Source organism: Sabethes cyaneus, chromosome 1, assembly GCF_943734655.1.
Source record: "Sabethes cyaneus chromosome 1, idSabCyanKW18_F2, whole genome shotgun sequence".
NCBI classification, from domain to species: domain Eukaryota; kingdom Metazoa; phylum Arthropoda; class Insecta; order Diptera; family Culicidae; genus Sabethes; species Sabethes cyaneus.
The window spans coordinates 96,253,681-96,278,366 of record NC_071353.1 but is presented as its reverse complement, the minus strand read 5'-3'; the positions used below and the strand labels follow the sequence as shown (position 1 = coordinate 96,278,366).

General features: G+C 39.5%; 1 protein-coding gene across 1 annotated transcript in view; it reads left to right on the top strand.

The window, feature by feature from the left end:
- Positions 1-24,686, top strand: part of LOC128739669 (peptidoglycan-recognition protein LE-like) — a 32,455-nt gene that overhangs the window by 704 nt on the left and 7,065 nt on the right. The window contains exon 4 of the mRNA XM_053835168.1: positions 14,882-15,110. Coding sequence (XP_053691143.1) covers positions 14,882-15,110 — 229 coding nt within the window. The remainder of the gene's footprint in view (positions 1-14,881; positions 15,111-24,686) is intronic.

The following is a 24,686-nucleotide window of genomic DNA, read 5'->3' as shown; positions in this document are numbered from 1 at the left end:
CCGGAGCAAGGGGGACCTATATTCAAATTTGATTAAAAAACATAAAATAATAGTAAATTGTGTAAGTTAATATACAGCAACGTTAAAGCATTGCAAGAAGCAATCAAAAACAATATTTGTACGAAGGGTTCATTCAAAAATAGCGTAACAAAATCAGATCACAACGGGCGACCTTATAATTTATATAAAACACAGATCGTGAGCAATTACGCTGTAAAGCATTATTGTAATGAAATGTACTTGAATATGTCGTTGTATCCAATTCTTGCGAGACGTAATTTAGGATTAACCATTGTTTAATAGCTCGAAAATACGATTATGATCTGTTTGTTTATTGTTTCAATTCCAGTTGCAGATTTGCTTAATTATATCAAATTTGCCTTTCCAAATTCAATTAACATCGTTTAGGTGTAACCAAAATGTGACCAAACGGTTTGTTCCCTCACAAGCTGTGCATATGGGCTTCTATTTTGCGGCCCCTTGGTTTAGTCCTTTTCGGTTTTATTTTAAAGCTTTACTGGTATAAATATTATGTAATTGAACTGAAAATGTTCGGCAGTTCATCTAAGAAATGTAGGGTATTGTCGTTATCGTCGGGCCACTGTTATGGTCGGGCCATCACGATTTTACAGTTTTAGTAACTCATAATATCTATGATACAACCATTGTAAAACTTCTTACTGTGACAGCTAACTTTCCACAATATTGTGAGTTTCAATCACGTATTCAAAACACCCGTACTGAATTCAGTGACTAAATCTTACAAAAACAGTTTTCCAGGTGCAATGAACTTTTCTTCAAGAAATGATTCATGAAATGCAATTATCGAGGTAAATTTTGAATATGTATGAAGTGTGTTGTGCTGCACACGAAGACTATAGAAAAATCCCCTCCAGTAAGGTGTTTGGGAAGGCTAAGGTGAAATACTAGAAAAGCGCTATTTGTAAAGGTCGGACCACTTGAGTAGTCATGGTTGGGCCACCATAATTTCAAGCACAGAAGCGTAATAATCGCTAGAGAATGTCAGTCACGTAAAATGTGATGAAATAAAGCACAATTAATACGACAAGAACCTAGATTTTTGTTGTTTTTTTCATTGTAGTTGTACACTTCGGAAAAGGCGATTGTAGCAATACTGATTTCACAAGATCGCCAAAATTTCGCAAAAATGCTATTAAAACTAGGGTATTTGTACCTATATGAACCGTTGTTCACGGAATTCATTCTTTTCATGTCTCTATATAGAATTTCAATACGTATGTCTTAGATTTTTTGCGGTGACCCAACCTGTACAATATGGCCTGATTATGACAACATTTTTTGTCTTCACGAAAATGCCTATAACTTTTTTGTTTTTCAAGCAATCAGTTGAAAACTTTCCGGAAATATACCTTATTCTTAGACCTTTGTAACGATATATTTAGATTTCCAAAATTCCTTTTGAAACGAAAGTTATGGGCGACTTCCAAAACGTGGCCCAACCATGACGACACTCCCCTATTAAGACAGGAAGTTTTGTACTGAAACACTTTATTTTTAATAGGTCCCACTTGCCTCGGGTGCTTTGAAGGGCCGACCTTATTTCGACCCATTTTTTTTAATGCCGTTTGTCAAATTAACCAACTAGTTTTCGGGTGTAACTTGTTTATACACTCATTATGTTTACCTACTGTCACAAAACATGTACTTTTACGTAAAGCCTGTGGCCAAAATATCATTTATAGAAAGGTGCGTCAAACTTACAACGCCTTACAATGCCTGTTATAAATAATCTATAATTTTAATACATGCGTTTGAGTTGTATCTTTCATTTCTAGAAAGGTTCTGCTGGAGAAAATGAGGCGGAAGAGAGTTATGAGCTCCGTTCCCACTTACCCCGTGTTCCCACTTGCCCCGGGGTACCTTATATTCGCCTGCTGATGATTCATAAATCATTCTAGCTAAGTTGCTATAGTCAATGATTTTACAAATAAAGATGGCCACATTTTTATGGTCAATCAATCTGTTAATATGCAATATTTGAATTCTTTAATAATAAAGTAAACAAATTTTGTGACTTTTGTAACTTTTGTAACTTATTTGTAATTAGGTAACAAAAGTGATCATTCATGGAAAACATATATTTGGAATTATTTAATTTGGATTCAGTCACCGTCCGTTTCGTAGTTTTATTAAGTAATTTTGGTAAAATAAAAACACGTAAAACTATCTTTCAAGCAAGTATTCAATTTACTTGTCTATGGCTACATCAGATACCTAGAGTTGGGGGCCGTGCACTAATTACGTAAGGACTTTTTCCTCATTTTCAACTACCCCCCCCCCCCCCTCCCTCTGTATAAGATTTTGGCCAATCCCCCCTCCCCCCGTGAAAAATCTTAGTAAGATTTTTTGAAACATCAAAATTCAAGTTGTATTTAAAAAGTTAGACATTGGAAGAATATAGAAACATTGAACAAATTCAACAAAGTTCAAACAAGTTCATAAAAATCAAAGTTCAAACAAAATCTTTAAAAAAAACTAATTCGTTTATAGCCCACTCACGAACAGAACCTATTTCCGCATTGACGTTGTCAATAAATGTTGGTGTATGCTCAGAAACTCACTAGGGTAGGGTTCACTTAATTCGCATTACTTTACTCTACATCGTGAACACGTGCCCTCGTCAACTAGCATACAAAGAACTAAATATAGATTTATCCCTTTAAGCACTAGCTCATACAATTGTGTAGGTGAAAACTTTTGGTAAAACGACTACACAAAATCACTCGTGTGACCCACAAAGTACAAAACTTGAAAACGTTAGCGTAAAAGTTACTCTTGGTATTCCAATAGTTAGATTAGATGGGATTGGATTGGAGAAATTGTTTCACTGTTATGATTTTCCGCGAAATTCCGAAAAACGTCACGTCCTTAAAGGGTTATTTGAGTCCGCATACAAAAGTGTGAAATTTGGAATTTCGACGTAAACCTGTGTGATAATATGATAACTTAATAGAAGAATTAAAAGAACATTTTCATATTTCTCAATAATTTTCCTTCTGACAAAAAAAGTTAGCGGTTTATTTAGCGACACGTAAATTTAGCGGAAGCTAACAAAAACGCTAACAGTTATAAAAATTAGCGAAAACGCTAGCCGCTAACCAAAATGTTAGCTGAGCTAATGAGTTGTTAGCGGACTAGCGGAATTGTGCCCACCTCTACAGATCTGTAATGACCATCCGCGGTTTCCTTTGAAGCAAAATACTGACCCCACTCTGGTCACATGCGGCAGGCAAGATTTTTGGGAACAGAAGAACAATACATCCCAAAAATTATGTTTGTTGTATAGTAGCTTATCAAACACTTGTTCCATTAGTACAGCTATAAATTAGTTGAATAAGCTACTTTTAAACAAAAATGTTTCTCGTGATATCATGAGGGGTTTAGCGGCTGCCTTGCGGGATTGGGATAGGCAATTGCAACGAAATATGTTGGAATAATAGCATAAACTGATGACATCAGATGGGTCTGGAACAAGTAGGCCAACTGCTGTTTCCCTGAATGGGCAAGGCTAATATACTCAGCAGGTTGCTACGCATTTCATTGCAGCATGAAGGATTTCGACACTTCACAACTTAACTCATCAATTTAATTTTTTTTTTGTTACAAGTAACATGAGTTACTATTAAAATGTGAATATTTCATAATTTTTTCGTGTGTGAAAATCTTACGTAAAAAATGATTAAACCCCGTTTTATTTACCAATTAATTTCGATCTTCAGTCCATGCCTGGTGTTAAAAACATTGGCGAAACTAGTGATCATTCCTAGGGGGGGCTATAGCCCCCGGCATTTTTTCGACCATTTTATTTCCTTGGCACATTAAAATTGAATGTACATTGATGCATGGGAACTTTAAGTTGTGATGCCTATAAAAATTACTCTCATATTTTTATTATGTAAAGTTATCTAACTATAGTTTTTTCTTAAATTTAAAAATCCAGCTTAATTTTTCTAGGGGGGGCTAAATGTCTTCTAGGGGGGCCTCTCCCTAGCCCCCCCCCCCTAGTTATGCTAATGGTTAAAAACGCGTATAACGTACAACGCGCATATGCCTGTCACGACAGCTGTCAGCTGAAGCCGCCTCCGATAGTGGTGGAGTGGTAATAGAGGTTGACTAAAAGTTTTAAAGCAAAGTTTATACGGGACCGCTTGTATTTGATGCTGTGCAGTATGACGAATGCAGCATGTTATTTCCCCTCTTCCGTTTATCGTAAAAAATAAGAGTATCAAAAGTCTGAATTTTTCCAATCTTCCGTTGCCGATAACAGAAAAAAACAAACGTCTTTCACTATGTACATCCTACATGCAATAAATTTAGTCGAGTATACAACCGTACGATTGCGTAATTCTCACAGCTGCTGTCAGATTTGACATAAAATTGAATCAGCTGGCTCAAACGGCTTCAAGAAAACTATATGAGAATGACATTCGTGCCAGGGGACAACACGTTAGTACCTACTCATTATTGCAAAAATCGAAAACACACTGACTTGTATTTTTTTTAATGCCTCATTATCATTGAAAAATTTTTTGCTATTTCTTTGAGCATCAAATTTTCTCTTTCAAGGCTGTTAACGCAGCTCTAGATAACTAAACTTATTATGAAGGTTATATGATCAATACGTCAGTTTTCAGCTACTTGTGGCGGAATACCGGGTTTTTCGCCTGATATCAGCCCAGGGGTTTGATAATTCTCAGATGCCTCTTATGTTTATTACCACACTAGCTGAGTGCCCGATCTTACTCGGGGAGCCTTTGTCTCACAGCCACTTGTACATCGGTTATTGTAACCGAAATGCTTATAATGCAAAAATACAACGCTTGTTCCTCCCCAGCAAACGCCAACTCGTATATCAATGTACGAAAATGATCGTTATTTACTTTTAATAAATTCAGTATCGTAAATATAGTCTAGTGAAACGTACATAAGTTTATATTCTATCGTATTTGATGATAGCAAGTGATTGACCTACGATTTGTAGTACAGAATTGTATAGCATAATAAAACTAATCACTTTGAGTCGGATCTTATCGCGTACAAAGACTTATAAAGTTGAATTGTTAACGTATATTTTGTAGTACGCATATGACCTCCAAATTAGTACGCATATGCTAGTTTTGTGCATCAAATACGATTTTTCAGGGTATATATAGGTACATATAACTCATTTATTGCTCTGATATGCATATGAAAATGTTTACTGGGTCTTTCGGACGTTCCTCCCACCCCATCGACATCTCTATATCGAGCTGCAGTAAACGTCAGCGACAGCATGTCCTGGGCTCAAAATTTGACCGCGGGCCCAAATCAGACTGCTAGCAGTTGAGTGAAACGCAGTGCTGGCATGCTATCTCATTTTCGCACACACGAGATGTGGGTGGCGAAAACATGGTTGCCTGCCGATGGGGTGGTTCCTCCCCATTTGTCAGCTCCGCCTTTTATGTCTACCCGACCACCTGCACATCTGTTTTCTTTACGGAAATCCCTATAAAACCCTATAAAGAAAGAAAAACAAAACCATTTTTCCTATTTCCTTCCGCTTTTAACAATGGCCACCCCACCCATAGGAAATTTAGTTTAGTATTAGGGTAAATTAACCATTAGTGGACCAGTTAGTACTTGACTAGTTTTCTTCCACGAATTATTTTAAACTGGTAAGGCTAAACACGAAACAGATGGCACTTACAATACAAGTAACTTTCGATTAAGCCTAAAAAATAGCTATATATGTTGCAAATCTCTATATTTTACACAGTTTTTAAAAAAGATTGAAATGTCCGTTTTCCTTTAATGGACCATGTGGTTTACAATACCCCCACCGGGTCCATTATAGGCGTTCTAGTGTATTTTGCCTGAAGAGGGTCCACTAATGACCACATTTCGCATTGTTAACCATAAAATGGACCTTAACTTATTGAAAATGTCGATTTTATGGCATTAATCATTAAATTCAGCTAAAATTTTATAAACTGAACTGTGTAGTATGTTTAATACTTTCTGTTTCATGTCATATGTCCTCGGAAATAAGAAGCACACGCTAATAAACGCCGAAACTGCCCTCGAGGTCCATTATAGGTAAAGGGTCCACTATACCCTACATACTATCCTAATAAAAAACTACAAGGTATACAGCCCTAAGGGTTGTACGAAAGGGTGACGTAGGACTATATCAGATCATTAGATCGAAGACTAATGTAAACTGCATTTCTGGCATACGTATGTTTGTAAGAATCTGTGAGTGCCATTGTTTAAGTGAATGTTTAAAAGAGAAGAGCGAAATATTCAGATTCAATTCTTCATTGAATGGAATGGTGGCTTTGAAAATACGTGGACAGGAGTTCATAAGTAGGGGAACTGTGGGTAAGACGAACAGGTTAGGAAGAACATGTAATATAATACAGAGAGCTTATTATTTATAAAATCTAAATACAGTTTACTTCAGTTCAATATATTGTTTTCAAAAGCGGCTACTGAAATATTTAACAAAAAATGTTTTTCGATGTGTATTTTGCGTTTTAAAAATGGTCCGAAAAAATGTACTTTTTTAGTGCTGCGGGTGAAACGGACAATGTGTGGGGGTAAGATGGACAGGTATTCTGAATCGCCCCAACTGAGAGCATATTATTATTTTTGACCATTAACAAATTGAATACGTAAAATATGTTGGTGTATCGTGCAAAAAGTGAAAGGGGCAGTTGCCCCCCCCCCCGCTACCACCCAGTGGCAGACAATCGAAAATTGTTTGACAGCGGCAATATAAATAACAATTCTAAAATCTATTCCATGCCTGGCTGCTGCTAATTTGTTTGAAGTCCACATTTGCCGGTTATATGCATGAGATATTACTAAGAAGCAAAATCAACAATTTTATTATAATATGTTCACTGACCATCACCCACACTAGCAGTTGTCCATTTCACCCCATGATTATACATTTTTTTAAAGCGTTTACAATTTTTCATTTGAAAATAAAATTATCTATTTCAGACTTAAGCCACTAAAAAAGCTTAATTTTGATGACAAAAACCCGATTTAATCCACCTAGTGGTGAAAGGAACCTTTGTTATACGGTCTTACTTGCTATTTGAGATAGAAATCGACACGTCTTCGGAACATAATTCATCTATTGGTTAACGTTGCGTGGTGCGTTGGTTTTCATAAAATTTTTGGAAATTGAATAAGTTTACAAAATTTAAACAAAATAGCAGCACCTATAAATTTTGATAGATCCTTTTTCATGAAATTACTGAGTAAGGGTAAGCTGGTTGTTACTAATTTGAGTAAGTGCAAGTAAAAGCAAGTTATAAGAGGAAATATTATTCTTTAACATATACATTGCGTAGTAAAAGTCTAGTTTATAGGTTTTTGAACTACGCATAAATGTCTGTAACGCCATTATTTTTGATTGACATCAATAAAGTTTTCTTGAATAAATTTTATCAATTTTTGTTAACCTTCGATTACTCACGCTGTACAACACGCATTTTGTACAACACGTGTAGGTTTTTGAATGCCATATTGTTATAAAGTTACAAATCTCTGTTTAACTAACGTATATTCTTCAATTACCTTGTTATGAGCAAAATGTCATAATTATTCAATGCATTAATACTTTAAATTGTTGGGCAAATAGATCAGCATAAACTGACATCACAGAAACGAAGCAATCAGCATGTGAGTTGTACCACGATTGGCCCTGGAAGTTTCTCTCGTTTCTTCATATGTAAAAATGGTGTCTGTGTGCAGCAACACAATCAGCAAATATAAAATGTTTAAAATGTATCTGTTGGTAGTCGAGTCATTCGGGGTCAAAATTAAGGCATTTTTTTTAATCAAAGTTCTACAGTATCTAAACAAACAAACATAGAGGTATACTATATTCATCAAAGTTGTGTATTTTTACTATTTATACAATTTTGTAATACATGAAAAAGGAATACAACAATTACAAAAAGAGCTAAAATAGAAAAAACTGATCTTACAAATTCATATACAATAAATAAGATTTTTCTCTCTTCGCTTAATAGATAGAAGGTTACTGTATTCAACAAAATTTCTTGTAATAATATGTTCTAAAACTTTGCAGAACACATCAATGTGTTATATTGAAACTGAAGAAAAATAATTTTTTTATTTCACTTTTAGGGGGATTAATCAAAATTTAAATTGCACCAGACGATAGAACTTTCAATTTTAAGAAATTCTTCCGAAGGTTCCATAAACTTAAAACCAAGTTTTCCCAGTCAAAATTCTAATGCGCATGTCTTTTTGGCTTTGGGCCATTGTGTGCGCGAGTAACCGAATTACAAAAGTCGGCGCGAGTGTTGGAGGGTTAATATCTTTTGATCGGCAAAACCGATTCTTCTGAAATTTTGCAGATATATTTGTAGCATTAAAATCTCTAATTTGATGCCAAAATAATTCAAACTAGATAAATCATCTTAGATGAAATCGTTATAAATTATTGTAAATTTTAATGTGTTGTATTCAATTGATCATAACTTTCAAATTAAACGTCCAATCAAAAAACAAATCAATAGTGATCTATTAGGTTATGTTAGCTGTCAAATGAGACTAATAGCGTCTAAATCGGTTTAGTCATTTCTAAGAAACAGGCGATAATTATTACCTTGTCAAAACAGGTTTTTTAAGCATAACTTTTAAACTGATTGTTTGTTTTCAATAAAATTTATCCGAAAAATTTAGTGTTAACAAGAGCTTTCATTCGATACCAAGATCGTTGAAATCGGTCATTTGGGTCCGGAGAAAATCGTGTCACGTAATTTTTACTTTTTTACTTATAACTTTTAAACGAAATGTCGGACCTCGAAACAATTCAATAGTGATATACTAGGCAATAATATCTTTCAAACAAAAGTAATAGCGAACAAATCGGTTCTGCCATCTCCGAGAAATAGGCGATAGAAAAGTTGCGCCCCGCACATACATACACACATACACACATACACACACACACACACAGACATTGCTCAGTTCGTCGAACCCTGTCGATTGGTATATGTGGCTCGGCCCTCCGGGCCTCGGATCAATTTCGTGTTTTTCGACCAATTCCTAAACCTTTGTTATAGTATAACAAAGGTAAAAAGTTACATCCAAACGCAGAATCACTTACAATTTTCAGTTTTACTGTACTTTATCAAAATTTGAAAGTTCTAAATGATGATGGAAACGTTCAGACGTCATGAGATAGCAAGATGGTTGGATTCTCATCAAAATTTGTATAGTAAGGTAAACAATTGACTAGTCATTGATTTTTAATCGTGCTAATTCTTCGTTTTTCTACGTTTTTTCGGATTTTCTTGGTGCTGTTCATATCGTATCCAACGTATTTTCTACCACTTCATCGGAATATTTTGGAGTATAACATTTTTCGTGAGGATTTCGTAGTGAAAATTGCCATCAAATTATTTTGGTTTCCTAATGAATAGCGAACAAGTAGAGCGAGCAATGGAGTCGGTATGTTGTGCTTGTGCCGGTGATCTAGCCAAAGCAGATGAAATAGTTTGTAATGGCTTTTGCAAATCATCTTTCCACTTGCAATGCGTTCGTCTGATCACCGAAATTCGTGATACTGTCGCTGGTTGCTCGCAACTGTTCTGGATGTGCAACGCTTGTAAAAAAATGATGGATAATGCTCGTTTTCGCCAAGCCATAACATCCACAAATAACGCAATGCAAGCGATGGCTGACGATCAAAATAAGGTGCTTGACGAGTTGCGCAAAGAAATCGCACTTAACACTACCAAAATAAACACAATTCTTCAGCGAACGCCTTTGTCTACAACACCACGAATTCCATTATCACAACAAATAACAAACTCACGCAAACGGCCACGACTGATAATTCCGGACGAAACACCGCAACGTAATAATGCCACCGAAGGAACAAGAGATGTGCAGGTTGATGATTCTATCCCACTGGCTGCAGCTAAAAAGGAAAAATTGTTTTGGCTGTATCTATCCGGATTTGATCCTCAGGCTACGACCAGTCAGATCGAAAGCTTGTAAAAAGCAATCTGAACACCGACAAGACTGTGGACGTTGTCAAACTTGTCCCAAAAGGGAAAACACTGGAAGAACTCACATTTGTCTCGTTCAAAGCTGGTATCAACATTGAGTTAAAAGACCTAGCTTTATCTAGTTCGACATGGCAGAAAGGAATTAAATTCCGGCCGTTTGATTTCCAACACAATTCAAACGCACGTACTTTCTTTCGATTCCAACCGACGCCGGGTGGAGTGCAATCACATCGAGCTAGTATTATCACCGCATCGCCGCACTGTAAATTCCTCGACCAATGAAGAACGATCACCCATGCTTCCCCGAAACAGCACTAGCCTTCCAGATCGCAGCATTCCGTTAACAGCCAGACATACAAGTGTTCCTGTCAGTAATGTGTACCGTACAATTATTGCGATCAGCTATCAAAACGTCCGCGGCCTTCGCACAAAAACGAATGATCTTTTGTTAGCACTTTCTCAATGTGATTATGACGTAATTGCATTTACAGAAACCTGGCTAAATGACGATATTAAAAATTCTGAGCTCTCTAATAATTACGTGATTTACCGCTGTGATAGAAATGCTCAAACAAGCCGATGCAAACGTGGTGGCGGTGTATTGATTGCCGTTAAGAATGGGCTTCATAGTGCTGCTGTCTGTATTGAGGACTGTGATCGGTTGGAGCAGATTATTGTTCGGATTTCACTACCAGGTTTTGATATAACAGTCTGCTGCGTTTATCTTCCACCTAACAGCGAGCTTGCTTTATATGAGCTGCATGCGGCATGTGTGCAAAAGATTATAGATCGATCCGGTGATCGTAACGTGGTTTTGGTTGTTGGCGATTACAATATGCCACAATTGTGTTGGATGCCAGAGGAAAATTTAAATTGTTTGCTACCCATTAACGCTTCTTCCGAGCAAGAAACTACTTTGACTGAGTCTGTTATGTCTAGCGGTCTGCTCCAGATCAACCATTTGACAAATGTAAACGGCAGGCTTCTTGATTTAGCATTTATCAATGACAACAGTTGCGTACAATTATTGGAACCACCGTTACCATTGCTACGAGTTGACCAACACCACCGGCCTTTTGTGTTGCTATTTGAACTGCCCGACGAAAAAACAAATGTTTCTAGTGTTATGGATCCGTATGCTTTCGATTTTAGCAGGTGCGATTTTGTGTCACTCAATAGATTATTTGCCGAGGTTCGCTGGGAGGAATTTCTGTTTGGATGCAGTGTCGATGAAGCTGCGTCTCGCTTATATGAGCAAATGTTTGCTGTGATTCGTGAAGTTGTGCCTCTGAAAAAAACACGTCGGTCTCTTGGTAGAAGGCAACCCTGGTGGAATGATGAGTTGCAGTGTCTACGGAATCGTCTTCGTAAAGCTAGAAAGCAATATTTTCGCTCCCGAGATGAACGGCGTAAAGTTGCATTGCATGACATTGAGAGCGAATACAACTCTTTGCATGCTCGTTGCTTTCGTTGTTATATTCATCGCATGGAAGGAAACATCAAGCGTGATCCTAAGTCGTTCTGGTCTTATGTTAAAAATCGGAAACAACAGACTGGTGTCCCACATCGTGTTCGTTACAACGATATTGTAGCCGAGTCGCAGTTAGAGTCAGCAAACTTATTCTCATCCTTTTTTCGAAGCGTGCAAAGTAATAACCGCCCACCTTCGTCTGAAGCGTATCTGAATAGTTTGCCGTTTTTCGATTTGAATGTGCCACTTTTCAACTTTACGCTAAGCGAAGTGATGTTAAAGCTGCAATCAATCAATGGATCCAAGGGCGCCGGACCTGACTACTTACCACCGCTACTGTTTAAAAACTGTGCAGAAACGCTAGCAATACCTGCAAGAATTATTTTTAACCGTTCGATGGCTGAAGGAACTTTCCCCGATGTATGGAAGACTGCTGCAATAACGCCTATTCATAAGACCGGCAGTTTGCAAGAAGTTACTAACTACCGTGCGATCTCAATTCTGAGCTGCTTGCCAAAGATATTCGAGAGCCTCATCCACGACTCGCTGTACCCGAAGATTCACCGTGTTATTTCTGAATGGCAGCATGGATTTGTTAAAAAACGATCGACAACTACGAACCTGATGGCTTATGTTTCATCGCTGATAACTGCTCTTGATAAACGACAGCAAGTCGATGCCGTTTATATCGATTTTGCGAAAGCTTTCGACACAGTGCCGCACGTTTTATTGGTAGCTAAATTGGAAAAAATGGGGTTCCCTGTGTGGCTAACACGATGGCTATTTTCATACCTCACTCAACGTACTGCGTATGTACGCATAAATGGAACAAATTCGACACCCTTCAAGATAGAATCAGGTGTGCCTCAAGGTAGCCACCTTGGCCCACTACTGTTTATACTGTTTGTGAACAATTTGTGCTCTACCATACAATCTCCTAGATACATGTTTGCAGATGATCTTAAATTCTTCCGGGTAGTAGAGTCGGCAGCTGACTGCAGTGCAATCCAGGCAGACATTAATTCATTAATGGATTGGTGCTTGTTGAACGGGATGAAGGTGAACGTTCAGAAATGCAATACCATCTCTTTCTGTAGAAAAAGACACGTTACTTTGTTCGAATATAAAATGTCAACAGCAAACATCAGTCGGGTGAATACGGTTAAAGATTTAGGCATTCTATTGGACACTAAATTGACCTTCACCCAACACATTGCAGCTTGTACCGCAAAAGCTTTTACTGTTTTAGGATTCATCAAAAGAAACACAAAGCAATTCGAAGATGCTTACTGCTTAAAGTCATTGTATTGTGCACTTGTTCGCAGCGTACTCGAATATGGTGTATTAGTGTGGGCTCTCTACCAGGCTCTGCAAATCAATCGCATCGAACGAATCCAACGCCACTTTATTCGATACGCCCTACGATTGCTGCCCTGGCGTGATCCAATCCGTCTACCTCCTTACGAAAACAGATGCGCGCTTCTTCGCTTGCCCACGCTTACAAGTAGGAGGATACTGCTACAACGGCTTTTCGTATTTGATCTTCTGGAGAACAATATTGATTGCCCCGAGTTGCTCAGCCGAGTTCGTTTCAACGTGCCCTCAAGGTTTACACGGCGGACTAACTTCCTGAGGCTTCCAGTGTACCGTACTACATATGGCCGAAATAATCCATTTGATATGTGTTGCCGAAATTTCGAAAATGTATCTGAGTGCTATGACTTTAACATTAGTAAAACAATTTTTAAGCGTAGATTAAGTCGTAGGACCAGTCTGTACGATTAATTCGAAGACTTGTAAAATAAAATAAAAATAAAAATAAAATAAAATATTTACGAATTTTAATGCTTAACTGGTAGAATCAACCACCTGTCCGTCTTACCCACCCTGTTCGTCTTACCCACAGTTCCCCTACAACGCCTGCAACTATTGGGACATAGAGATTCCTTTTAAAAATCACATGTGTGCATCATAAAGGTTAGAATAGTAATGAATGACCAGCCCATAGATTTTTGTATTAAAAATTATTATGCGTAGCTTTACATGTTTCAATAATCTTGCTTTAACTCGCTTGTGGCCTTTAAAAAAGCCATTGGTTACACAAGGATTAAAATATGACGTCCACCAAATTTCTGTTTTTTAGACCCCCTCTCCCCCCTCTGTCTGATTGTGTCACAAAACTCATTTAGAAGGGGAAGGGGTCTCAGTATACCATGGAAAAAAATCCTACCTTCTAAAACTCCCACATCCCAAATTTGGTTCCATTTGCTTGATTTGTTCTCGAGTTTTGAGGAAATTTGTGTTTCATTTGTATAGGAGCCCCCCCTCTTACGCCCTCCATAAAATTGCTCTCTTACCCCCTTCAGAAAATTGCTAATCATTTTATCTATCCAACGACATATAAATTGTTCAGTTTCGTGCAGTAGTTTAGTAGTTATTAGCATTTGAAATCTTGAAATTTTGAAATTTGAAATCTTCTACCCAGTCCCAGTATAGTAAACAAAGACGTAGTCCTACATCAAAAAAGTAGAAGGAGCAACAGTGTTTCTTCCAGGGATACAACAAACCTGTCATTCCTTTCATTTCACTTCAAGACAAAGCTTGTTTGTAAACAATGTTTTTAGTTTTTAGTTATGAACCCCCCTCCTCTTTTGTCAACCCTCCAGTGCTGATTTTTTTATGTCAAGGAACATGTGTGCCAATTTTGGTAGAGATTGGTCAAGGCGTTCTGGAGTTATGGTGGAACATACAAACATACAAGCATACAAACATACAAGCATACAAACACACTCACGCTCACTTTTATATACAAAGATTAAAATTGCATAAACATCATCATCTGTATGGGATGGTTCAACTTTTTCTTGCAATCCAGTGTGGGCCGAATTGAGTCATCCAGTTGGAGTCAACTGTCCTTCAGCATCAGCGATATCGCAAAGTTTTCACGTAACTTTTAATGCTAATGTAGTAAGCTTACAATAACTCTTTACAAATTATGAAACTAAACAAATTTTTTGAAAAATCTACCTTTGATGAAAAAATATTGACGAAAAAATCACGACCATTAATAAATTTTGCGGTGCACAAAAATGACGCAGATCTTCGAAAGGTTAAGGTGTTTACATTTTTGATGATTCAAAATGTATTTGAGGTCGCAAAAACCAATGCCCAGGGTACGAATCTCGGCTAGGCTGCTATAGAGTGGGTAGGATCGTTGTACTAGCCTCGTAATTGTCCTATACTCTAATAACCAGCTCCGAAGGCTATCGATAAAGAAAAGTCAAGTTCTTAAGGACGTTTATACCTATGGCTTTGCTTTGCTTTTCAGGTCGCAAATTCTAATAAAGTACACATTGGTAATGTCACCTACGTGACTGGACCAATTCATATAATACACAACAATGGTGGCAACATGGGATCTATCCATCAAATCGCTTCTACTTCATCGACAGCAACGCAGCAACATCCATCACGAGGAACGAATGATACTAACATTAATTACGATCATGTAGAAGAGGAGGAGCGAAATAAGGATGATTTGTTTGTGAGTAATGTTGGTAAGTTCATCATACCTTTCAGTATGCACAGACAAAGATACAACTCGTGGAATCTCCTTATTTGAACCGATTTGAATGCTCTTGGTCTTATAATGAAAAGTAGGCACGTGTTTGGTTGATTAAGCGGTATGCAACATAACCAATGGCTAATAATGTGTCCAATCAGATATAATGATTTCTCAACATTAGAGTATAAATATATTTAATTTGTTGTAGAACGTACCGATCGGTGTTATTGGGACTTGGTTTCTTTCATAATAAAGACTAATTATTGTCACGGCTTAGATCATATACATGTTAAGTTGAAATGATGAAATCCTACATTTTTACGCCTAAATATGTGATAGTTTTTTTAGAAATTTTTACTAATTTTGAAATTGTAAATGCAATGTGAATTAATTGAAGTAATTCCTCGTAATACTTCATATTAACCAATTAAACATCTATGAAGAAGTTAGAATTGAATAACATGAGATAACTCTTATGTAAATTGTACATTGTGTACGTTAAACTTGATCGTTTATCTAGCAACGATTTGTTTGTATGTACGGCATCACAGCCTAATACGTTTTAGATTTATCAAAACCCCTCGCATACTAGCTTACTTGCCGATTTGTGTGTCATCATGACTCGCGCATTCGCTAACTCGCCCACTCGTGAACTGACTAGCAACCTAAAAACTCACCCAGTGTCATCGACGCTTTACTTAGGCTGTGAACCATTTCGCGAAATTAACTTTTTGCTTAAAATTTGGCAGTTCGATGGTTTTTCGAAAATAACCCTGCTCGGGAGCATGGTTAATTTTGACAGTTCGATGGTTCGCTTCTGAGAGTCAATGAGATATGCCATAGGTGAGGAAAGAGCTTCGCTGTGTTTCACTGATTTTTCCTTGAATTTTTTTTTCACCGATGTATGGATGTTTAACATATAACAAATTTGTTTATTCAACCCGAAATGAAATGAGATAAATTTTATCTATCAAATAGGAGCAAATGAACACCAAAAATTCATCCAATTCCAGCCTGGACTGAATAAATAAATTCGCTGTTATAGAAACATATCTTCATCCTCACCTTCTATATGCTCTCATTGAGTAAAACAACTATCAATCTGTCAAATATGAAATGGTTCGCATTCTGAACTGATTTTAACCACTCGAGGAGAAATAGCCATCGAACTGTCAAATTTTTACTAAAAAGTTAAAAATTTCGCGAAATGGTTCACAGCCTTAAATTGATTGTTATTAACCCCGACATCAAAAATGATGGTACTTGCAGCTACACTTTTGGCTCTATCTCCACTTATTTTCATTCGATTTTTATGCAATTAGTCTTAAAAGAAGCACATTAGATTGGCCTTTGATGAAAAAATTAGTTGATAAATTACGGTTCCATTTTCCTGGAGATATTCCTGATCGCAGTGGGATTTTTGACATAAGTCATAAGTATGTGGTGAAATAAAAACGAGAAATCCGCTTAACAAAGTGCGCAAATGTCCTCCATTTCTGTTTTGGTCAATAAGAATGAATCTTACACTACCCTGTAGAGCAGAGCGCAAATTCATGTCCCAGACTCCGGAACATCCGGTATCGGTATCTACCGGAACTGAAAATTGGCCGTTTTGAATTCTCTTCAGTAATATGGAAAATGGGGTATCAAATAAAAGGATTTTTCAACGCGATTTCTTGGGAGTACTTTTGGATGTATTTTGACCCGGTCTGGATATTCCGCAATACCCGTTGTCGGGTCGGTTCTACCGGAACTCAAAATTGACCATTTTGAATTTTTATCAGAAACTAGCTGACCCGACAAACTTCGTATTGCCACAAATTAAATTGTGTTGTACATAAATCGTGAATCTCGGATGACCTTTGTCACAATCTTGAGTTTTGCAAGTTTCTGGGGACTTCATGGGTGTTTTCATATACAAATTTTGCTCACAGTAAAGTAGAAAACAACTCCTCCTCATTGCTTAGCCTGATAAAATAAAGCGGATAGCATTTGAATATTCGCCATCACAACAAACCATTTCACCGAATACCATTTTGCGGAACACCAATTTTCGGTTGACCATAACGCGGAATATAAAGTTTCGCAGAATAGCATGTTGCGAAAAATCTTACGCGGGATGTACCATTTCACGGAAAATCTTTTCGTAGAAAGTACCATTTCGCAGGGGTGACCCAACTGGAGGAAAGTAATAGTGGTCAGTAGATCTAGGAAAATAAATAAACCTAGATAGAGGTGATCGCTACGAGGGACTCCCCCGCAGTTACCGACGCTTCCGACGGTAGGTCACCGGCAACATTCGCGGCCTGTGGCCGTCTCGCCCTGAATCATCTAATGTTACTAATGATAGTTTTTTGTGGTCTTGTTATTGACTAATGTTTTATGAAAAAGTCTAAAATTTCTCGAGTTCAGTTAGTTTTTGAGTTACGCAAAAAATTCTGTTTTATTTGCATGAGTCCTTATCCCCCACAGGGGTGAGGGGTGTCAAACCATCATAAAAATAATTCCTGCCTCCAAAACCCCCCACATGCCAAATTTGGTTCCATTTGCTTGATTAGTTCTGTAGTTATGAGGATATTTGTATTTCATTTGTATAGGAGACCCCCCACTATTGAAGAGAGAGGAACCATAATTCCCCTCCTAAAGAGGGAAGGGGTCTCAATTCACCATAGAAAAAAAATGTGCTTACAAAAACACCCACATGCTAAATTTGGTTCCATTTGCTTGATTAGTTCTCGAGTAATGCAGAAATTTGTGTTTCATTTGTATGGGAGCCCCTCCCCCCCTCTTAGTGGGAGGAGGGGTCTCTAACCATCATAAGAACATTCCCTGGCCCCAAAAACCTCTACATGCAAATTTTCACGCCGATTAGTTCAGTAGTTTTCGATTCTATAAGGAACATCCCGACAGACAGACAGACAGAAATCCATTTTTATATATGGGTCATTCCATCTCAAACGTACACAAGGTTTTAATTCGACCATCAGCGATTTCAACCAAAGTTGGCATAATTGTTCATTCTGACACCACTACCAATTTCCCAAAGTCTTGCGTCGATTGATCAATCCCCCTAGCAGTGGCGCTACTTCCTCTTTTACAGATTTTCAAAAAAAGTCATTTTTCGGGTTTAAATATCTCTGAAACAGTTTGATGTAAAGACATGCCAAAATACTTTTTCTATGGGTTTTTGGCCGCGTAATCGAATGATGTTAGCAGTTTTTATCTAATTTGGCAACATGATACATGCGAAGAATGCGAATATCTCAAAACACTCCCAATTTTATTTTCAAATAAATATGCCTAAAATGTTCGTCAGAAAATTCTACATAAGAATCACTTAACTAGAAAAAACAATATTGGTAGTTTGGGAAATATGGCGTTTTAAATATCTGCGGCATGCCAAGTTCTATTTGAATTGTTAGTGAAAGTATGTTTAAACACGTCTACCTAAAACTTCCGGACTTTTTCATGACTAAATAGTGTATTTTGATTAAAAAGATGCATTTTCAACATAGAATCAACATGTTAACTTTTCATGTTCTGGATACTTTTGTATATATTTAAATAAAAGTAGCAATTTCGTACAATTTTTTATAGTTCTATTATTGAATTATGCTAGTTATTTGTGCAATATAATGCATTGCTATGTCGACTAATGTGGTATTTCACTCCTGAGATTATTCGAAATTTCGAAGTAATATCGAAACTTGAAAATGGCTTTATTAACACTTCATTGCAACTATAGCTTAAAAACGAACGAAATTCAGAAACGGCCTGCCAGCTGATGAAATATAAGTGATCTTATGTAAAATTTTCAGAGATATTTAAACCCGAAAAATGACTTTTCTTGAAAATCTGTAAAAAGGAAGTAGCGCCACTGCTAGGGGGATTGATCAATCGGCGCGAAACTTTGGGAAATTGGTTGTGGTGTCGGAATGAAAAATTATGTCAACTTTAGTTGAAATCGCTGATGGTCGGATCCAATTTTGCCGATTTTTGTGCACGTTTGAGATGGAATGACCCATATAAGATATATCGAAACATTTGGATTGGAGACCATCTTTGTACTAGACGCATAATATGCAAATTGAGAGTGCACGGCATCGAAGATGATTAAATGCCTACCAACATGTTCTGGAAAGGTTGTAACATTGAATTTGGGTCCATGAAACTGTCGTTGCTGTCACTCAATTCCTCCAGATATTCCGGAGGCAAAGTTGCTTTAACGATTTTATTATGTTCTTATCACAACGGCTGCTCCATCTGCCATCAGTGTTTAAACACTAAATACGGTACATTTCTAAATTATTGATATATTATCAATTGGGCATTATATGATGTTTCATGATTATATGATTCTATGTGAATAAAACCCAACATTGAATCATCTAAAGTGATATTTGTATACTTTTACAACTTTTTACAGCGATTCAAGCCCGAAGATGCGTTGAAATAATTTTGATCATCGGTGACGGAACGGTGACTCGAAGACCAGGTGACATATTTGAGTTCATGATATCTGGAAATGGGCCGTAGCCATACGTTGATAAGCATTTCCTTTTATCAACGCTAATATGCAGCGATATAGTGCCCTACACAATTGATAATATATCAATAATTTAGAAATGTACCTTATTTAGTTTTTAAGACACAATGTTTTGAAGAAATAAAGTTGGAAGAATGCAAATTGATGATGTTTTATTTTTACTTACAATGAAACGGATATTTCTGATTTGGGGCAGCCCCTCCGCAGAAGCCACTTCTATTTAGGTGCATGCGTTCTCCTAGGTTTACTAACTAGTAGGAATTATCCCTTAGTTAATTTAATTTAATTTATTAATACTGGTCTTCGAAGGTATCGTACAGACAGTTCTAATATATACTAATTCTAAGTTTAAACGCAGTTCTTGTCACATTATAGTCAAAACAATCAGATACAACATTAAACTCACGACAACACACATCAATAGGATTATTCCTGGTAAACAAAGTACGGTGCATTGAAAATCTAAAGAAGTCCGCTCGTCGGGTACGCCTTGGCGGGACGTTGAGTCGAAGCTGTCCTAACATCTCCGGGCTATCGACATTGTTTTGCAGGAGGTCGAAGATAAATAGTCGTTGCAACATACTCCTCCTATTTGCCAAAGTGGGCAGACGTATTAGGGCGCAACGGTGCTCGTAGGGAGGCAAACGGACTGAGTCATTCCAAGGTAGCATTCGAAGAGCGTACCGGATGAAATTACGCTGGATTCGTTCGATTCGGTTGATTTGAACTGCATGGTAGGGCGCCCATGCAAGCACCCCGTACTCAAGAATACTGCGCACAATCGAACAGTAGAGGGACTTTAGGCAGTAGACATCCTGGAACTGCTGTGTATTCCGTTTGATAAAGCCTAGTACAGCATAAGCTTTAGCAGTAGCAGCTGCGACCTGCTGCGCAAAACAAAGTTTGCTATCCAGAAAAATGCCCAAATCTTTCACGGTGTCGACCCGGGTGATACTGGCTGTTTCCATCTTATAGTTGAACGAAGTGATCTGTCTATTTCTGCAGAATGAGATGACATTACATTTCTGCACATTCATCTTCATTCCATTCAGAATGCACCAATTTAGTAACGAATCAATGTCAGATTGTAAGGCACAGTAATCAACTCTCGAAGATATTACACGGTAGAACTTCAGGTCGTCGGCAAACATACTCTTAGGGGATACAATTGTAGAGCACAAATCGTTCACAAAAAGGATGAATAGCAATGGGCCCAGATGGCTTCCTTGGGGCAAACCTGATTGCATTTCAAATGGAGGGGAACTTGCTCCATTTACACGCACAAACGTATTCCGACCGGTAAGGTATGAGGTATGGTTGGTAAACGGCTAGATAATGCGGAATATAGACCCCATAGTGGTCGTTAGCCTCTTATCCAGCAACTCCGATCCCGACCTCCTCGTGGTACCAGCCGGAATACGAGCAACCTTAGCGGAGATCGGGTAACCAACCCCGGTGGAAACTAAGGTCGCATACTAACCGGGAAGGAGGTATAGTGCGTCTCGGCACTATGAGATGGCAGCCCCATCGCGAGACTCGGTAGTGTTGCCCCAGTACGGCTACACACCTAAACTAAACTTAACTAACAACATTCAAGCATATTCGGAGCGGAATATTCGGCATCGGCCTAGGCGACGAAATAAGGACGACGAATGGAGACTCGGGACTTGGAACTGCAGATCGCTAAATTTCGCAGGTTGCGAGCGGGTGCTGATTGAACAGCTGGAACCCCGCAAACTCGGCATCGTAGCTCTGCAGGAAATCTGTCGCAAAGGAGAGAAGGTATGGAAGATCCGTGGCGGAAAGGCCCAGTTTTACCAGAGCGGTGGCGCTACCAACGAACTGGGAACGGGCTTTGTAGTGCTGGGCGGGATGCAGGATCGCGTGATAGATTGGAAGGCGATCAACGAGAGAATGTGTGTATTGAGGATAAAGGGCCGTTTCTTCAATTATAGCATCATTAACGTGCACTGCCCGCATGAAGGTAGACCCGACGATGAGAAAGAAGCGTTCTACGCGAGGCTGGAGGCTACGTACGACAGCTGCTCGTCACGGGACATCAAGATCGTCATCGGGGATATGAACGCCCAGGTCGGTAGGGAAGAACTGTATAGACCGGTGGTAGGACCCCATAGCCTTCACACCGACACAAACGATAACGGCCAACGATGTATAAACTTCGCAGCTTCCCGAGGCCTGGTGATCCGAAGTACCTTTTTCCCGCGCAAGGATATCCACAAAGCCACCTGGAGATCACCTGACCAACGTACAATGAAGCAAATTGACCACGTTCTCATAGAGGGCCGGTTCTTCTCTAACATCACGAACGTACGCTCCCGTCGGGGTGCGGATATTGATTCTGACCATTACCTAGTAGCAGTACATGTGCGCTCAAAGCTGTCCACCGTATACCGGACACGTCAAAGCCGCCCTCCTCGGCTGAACATCAGGCAGCTAGATAACCCACAAGCTGCCGAGAACTACGCGCGAGTACTGAATGAGGCACTGCCTTCTTCCGAGGAGTTAGGTGCTTCAAACCTCGAAGACGGTTGGGGCAGAATACGCTCGGCCATCGGAGAGGCCGCTACCGCGGCACTAGGTATTGAGCCTCGGAGTACACAAAATGATTGGTTTGATGGGGAATGCCAACAAGCGGTGGAGGAGAAAAAAAATGCTTGGAAAAATTATCTAAGTATTGCCACTAGAGAGAACCTGGCCAAGTACCGACGAGCTAGGAACCAGTTGACCACGATCCTGAGGAGGAAAAAGCGCCAAAAGGAGGACAGAGATCGTGAAGAATTAGAGCAACTATTCCGAGCTAATGACACGCGCAAGTTTTATGAGAAGGTGAACCAAACTCGGAAGGGCTACACATCGAAACCTGACATGTGTAGGGACGAGGGAGGGAATCTAATTACAAACGAGCGCGAGGTGGTCGACAGGTGGAAGCAGTTCTTCGATGAACACCTCAATGGCGAAGTCGCAGAAGGAGGCGGAACGGAAATTAACCTAGGAGCGCCCATGGAAGATAGCGATGTCCTAGCACCTGATCTCCAAGAAGTCAAACGAGAAATCAGGTTGCTGAAGACCAATAAAGCCGCTGGGAAGGACCGCCTACCGGCAGAGCTTTATAAACATGGCGGGGAAACGCTAGCAAAGGCTCTACACTGGGTTATTTCGAGGATTTGGGAGGAGGAAAAGCTACCGGAGGAATGGATGGAAGGAGTGGTTTGTCCCATCTACAAAAAGGGTGATCGGCTAGACTGCTGCAACTATCGTGGTATTACGCTGGTAAACGCCGCCTACAAGGTACTCTCCCAGATCCTGTTACGCCGGCTGTCACCGATAGCACAAGGTTTCGTAGGGAATTATCAGGCGGGTTTCATGGGGGCTCGCGCAACTACGGACCAAATGTTTACTATCCGACAGATCTTGCAGAAATGTCGGGAGTACAACGTGCCCACGCATCACATCTTTATCGATTTCAAAGCAGCATACGATACAGTCGATCGAGACAAGCTATGGCAGATAATGCACGAATACGGTTTTCCGGACAAACTGACGCGACTGATCAGAGCTACATTGGATCGAGTGATGTGTTTCGTACGCATCTCTGGGACACTCTCGAGTCCCTTCGAGACGCGACGAGGGTTGAGACAAGGTGACGGTCTATCCTGCATGCTGTTCAACATTGCTCTTGAGGGGGTGATCCGACGAGCGGGCATTGAAACGAGAGGCACGATTTTTACCAAGAGTAGCCAACTTCTAGGCCTTGCAGATGACTTCGATATCATAGCCAGGAACTTTGCAACGGCGGAGGCAATCTACGCCAGACTGAAAGCGGAGTCTAGGAGAATTGGGCTAAAAATAAATGCGTCGAAGACCAAATACATGAAAGGAAGAGGCTCAAAGGAAACAAATGCGCGCCTCCCACGGACGGTAACCGTTGACGGCGACGAACTAGAAGTGGTAGAAGAGTTCGTGTATTTGGGATCGCTGGTGACCGCGGACAACAACACTAGTAAGGAGATCCAGCGGCGCATCCAAGCGGGAAATCGGGCCTACTTTGCCCTTCGTAAAACGCTACGATCAGGAAGCATACGCCGCCGCACGAAGCTAACAATGTACAAAACCATTATTAGACCGGTAGTTCTTTATGGACTTGAAGCCGTGACGCTGCTTACGGAGGACATACGCGCCCTTGCCGTGTTTGAGCGGAAAGTGCTGCGGACGATATTTGGCGGAGTACAAACTGAAAGCGGAGAGTGGCGGAGTCGTATGAATCACGAGCTACAGGCACTGCTTGGGGAGACTCCATCGTACATCTAGCGAAAGTTAGCAGGCTACGGTGGGCCGGACACGTCGTAAGGATGCCGGACGACAGTGCGACGAAAATGGTCCTCTTCAACAACCCCACCGGCACCAGGAACAGGGGGGCCCAACGTGCACGATGGCTCGACCAGGTCGAAAGCGATTTGCGACTTCTGAGACGACTAGGAAATTGGCGACGAGTGGCCCAAGACCGAGTTGAATGGAGTCGAGTGCTTGAAACAGCACGAGCCACCCCGGCTCTATGCTGCTGAAGAAGAAGAAGAAGAAGAACGTATGACGATATCCACCGTGTTAGCCACACAGGAAATCCCATTCTGTCTAGCTTCGTTACTATTAACAGGTGCGGCACCCTATCAAAAGCTTTAGCAAAATCAACATAAATCGCATCGATTTGCTGTCGCTTTTCAAGCGCTCTCGTCAGTGTTGAAACATACGCCATCAAGTTTGTGATCGTCGAACGTTTTTTCACGAATCCATGCTGCCATTCCGAGATAATATGATGAACCTTCGTGTAAAGCGAATCGTGGATAAGGCTTTCAAAAGATACCGCGGACCGCGGTAGTTGGTAACGTCATGGGTACTACCTGCTTTATGGACAGGTGTAATTGCAGCAGACTTCCAAACACTCGGAAAAATTCCTTCCGTCGTAGATTGATTAAAAATAATCGTTGCAGGAATTGCAAGTGTTGC